General features: G+C 30.1%; 1 protein-coding gene across 2 annotated transcripts in view; it reads left to right on the plus strand.

The window, feature by feature from the left end:
* LOC123009950 overlaps nucleotides 1-2,991 on the plus strand; it is a 37,732-nt gene that overhangs the window by 23,953 nt on the left and 10,788 nt on the right. The window contains exon 1 of one of the 2 annotated variants that reach the window (XM_044406545.1): nucleotides 2,084-2,256. The exons of the other annotated variant lie outside the window; for it this stretch is intronic. Within the exon in view, the coding sequence (XP_044262480.1) occupies nucleotides 2,206-2,256 (51 nt within the window). The 5' untranslated portion in view covers nucleotides 2,084-2,205. Of the gene's footprint in view, nucleotides 1-2,083; nucleotides 2,257-2,991 lie in introns of those variants that run through there. 2 annotated transcript variants of the gene reach the window in all.

The raw sequence follows: 2,991 nt of genomic DNA on the forward strand, positions 1-2,991 counted from the left end.
AGTTTTAAAAGTACTATATAAGAAAATGTGGTTAGTTGGTACCACTTTTTTAGCTAAAAGTTGTTATAGCTAACCTAAAAATTAAGTCGGGAGAATTTTTTGGCTTTTTCATGTTTTGGTTTCTATTTTTTTTTTATAAATTATAAGTTTTTACTCAATGTTTTTGTTAATTTAGTTGCTACCACTGTCAAAAACTATAAACACCTTAAAATTTCTGTTATTGAATAAAATTTCTTTTCTTTAAACCTATTTTTTAAAACAATGTTTTCGACTATTTTTTGGGTTGGTACTACTTCACCTAACTAAAAATTTACTTAGGAATTTTAATATATCAAATTTGTGGTAGTACCAACATTAAAAATATTTGTTTTTGCTATTGGGGGTTTTATTCTATTTGATTTTAGTTGGTACTACCGTCAAGTTTTAAAATTACTGCTCAAAACACATTTTTGTAAAAAAAAAATTCAAGTGGTACTACTACTAAAAAATTACACCTTTTTCTTTCTCAAAAGTTCTATTTAAGAAAATTTAGTCAGTTGGTACCACTTTTTTAGCTAAAAGTTTTTACATCTAACTTAAAAAATAAGTCGGGAGATTTTCTTAATTTTTCATGTTTTGGTTTCGATTTATTTTTATAAATTATAAGTTTTTACTCAATGTTTTTATTAATTTAGTTGGTACCACTGTCAAAAATTATAAACAGCTTAAAAAATTCTTTTCTTTAAACCTACACACATTTTTAAATCATTGTTTTCGACCATTTTTTTTTGGTTGGTACTACTTCACCTAACTAAAAATTAACTTAAGAATTTTAATTTATCAAATTTGTGGTAGTACCAACATTAAAAATATTTTTTTTGCTATTGGGTGTTTTGGTCTATTTGATTTTAGTTGGTACTACCGCCAAGCTTTAAAATTACTGCTCAAATCACAGTTTGAGGAGAATTTTTATAGGTGGTACCATTATCAAAAAACTACTACTTTTTTCTTTATTTTTTCGTTATTACTATTATTATTACTGAGTACTTTGAACCTGACCTAACCATTTTTTGGTTGGTACTACTTTTTCTAACTAAAAATTAACTTAGAAATTTTAATGTGGTAGTACCAATATTAAAAATATTTTTTTTTGCTTTTGGGGGTTTTATTCTATTTGATTTTAGTTGGTACCTTCGTCAAGCTTTAAAATTAGTGCTCAATTTTTTTTCAGGTGGTACCACCATCAAAAAACTACAGTTTTTTGTTTATTTTTTCATAATTACCATTATTATTATTATTGAGTACTTCAAACCTGACTTGACCATTTTTTTGGTTGGTACTACTTTACCTAACTAAAAATTAACTTAGGAATTTTAATATATCAAATTTGTGCTAGTACCAACATTAAAAATATTTTTTTTTGCTATTGGGTGTTTTGGTCTATTTGATTTTAGTTGGTACCACCGTCAAGCTTTACAATTCCTGCTTAAAACACATTTTTGTTAAAAAAAAATTTTCAAGTGGTACCATTATTAAAAAATTACCTTTTTTTCTTTATTTCTTTGTTATTACTATTATTATTATTGAGTACTCTAAACCACTTCCGCTATTCAAACCCCTTTCATGCAACCACAAGCCTGCCTTAAGACTTTCTCTAGAAACAAAAGCGCGGGAAAGATGGCCGCCACGCGCCACACTCATAGTACTATCGTAGTCGCCTTTGGCAGTACCGGTTTCCCGGGATTTTTCTCGTCATGGTCAACAAGATGGCTGCGTACCATCTACATCCCATGACTCATTGGTTCTTGGATGGTACTCATCTTGGTACCACTTTGTATTATTTTTGCGACAAATTCGGCCCCTGAGTGGTTCCCTGTGTCAAACTTTTTTCCTCCTTCGAATTAATTTCTTATGGTACCACCCTGTATTGTTTGCGAAACAAGATTGGCCCCCGAGTGGCTCCCTGTGGCAAACTTTTTCCCTCATTCGAAAAAAGCCATTATTCGCCGGATTTGGTTCTCTTCTTCTCGTGAGGTTCCCACCGTCCCCCTCGCCCATTGTTGGTATAATGGCCGCCTTGATCCGACTTCCCGTCTCTCCGCCACGCACCGCTACGCTACACCTGTGCAGGTACCACGTCTTGGTCGCTTCTTTGCCAGTTTTCTGTGCGATTTTCGCTCAAATGTCGGGAAAATAAGTGGAAATTTTGTGGAAAAGTGGTGCGAGATGACAAGGGGGAAGAACCACAGGCCGAGGGCGCTGTTTCAGGTCGCTAAGGTACGAGATGGGGTTGTTTACAGGTTGCTATGTGTGTTTTTGGGCGTTTTTAACCATTTTGGTTGTTTTATCACAGTTTTAAGTTTGCACAGCTTTCCTAGTTTTATCAGAGATAATTTTATTGATTTTTTTTGGCCGGTCAAAAATTTTGGCAACGCTCTAATTGGTTTTGATGTCATCACAATTAGATTTAATTGTTATAATTATGGAAATTGAGCTCTCAATAAATAAAAATAACCAAAAAAAGTGCAATTTATTTAATTTAATATAAATTGTAGTTAGTCAATTTGGGCTTTGAATTTAATATTGTCTTAATTAAAATTAATCTAATTTGATTTTTTATAAACACTAAGTTAAAAAATACTCCTATCTAAAGAAATACAATTTGTTGTTGTTTAATTACTTCATTAATTGGAATTAATTAATTAATAATAGAAATTTGACAAACAAAACGAAAATTAATTATATTGAATACTTAGTTATAATTATTTGAAGACGCAATTGAAAATTAAATTAGATACAAAATTATTAATTTTGCTTTTGCTGCGAACGAATTTTGGAGTTTAACTGCTTAATAAAAAACACAATTTTGGCCGAATCGATGAATTAATTGTGTTTAATTAAAGTATAATTATAAGAATAAAAATTATAACAAAATACTCAAATTCTTGTTTTTGAATAAATAATTTTCTCTTAATTGCTTGAAAACAATAATTAATTAAAATCGATTTTAGT

This window comes from Tribolium madens, unplaced genomic scaffold (genome assembly GCF_015345945.1).
Source record: "Tribolium madens isolate multiple individuals breed KSU strain unplaced genomic scaffold, Tmad_KSU_1.1 Scaffold_7;HRSCAF=85;Tcas5.2_LG10, whole genome shotgun sequence".
Taxonomy (NCBI): Eukaryota; Metazoa; Arthropoda; class Insecta; order Coleoptera; family Tenebrionidae; genus Tribolium; species Tribolium madens.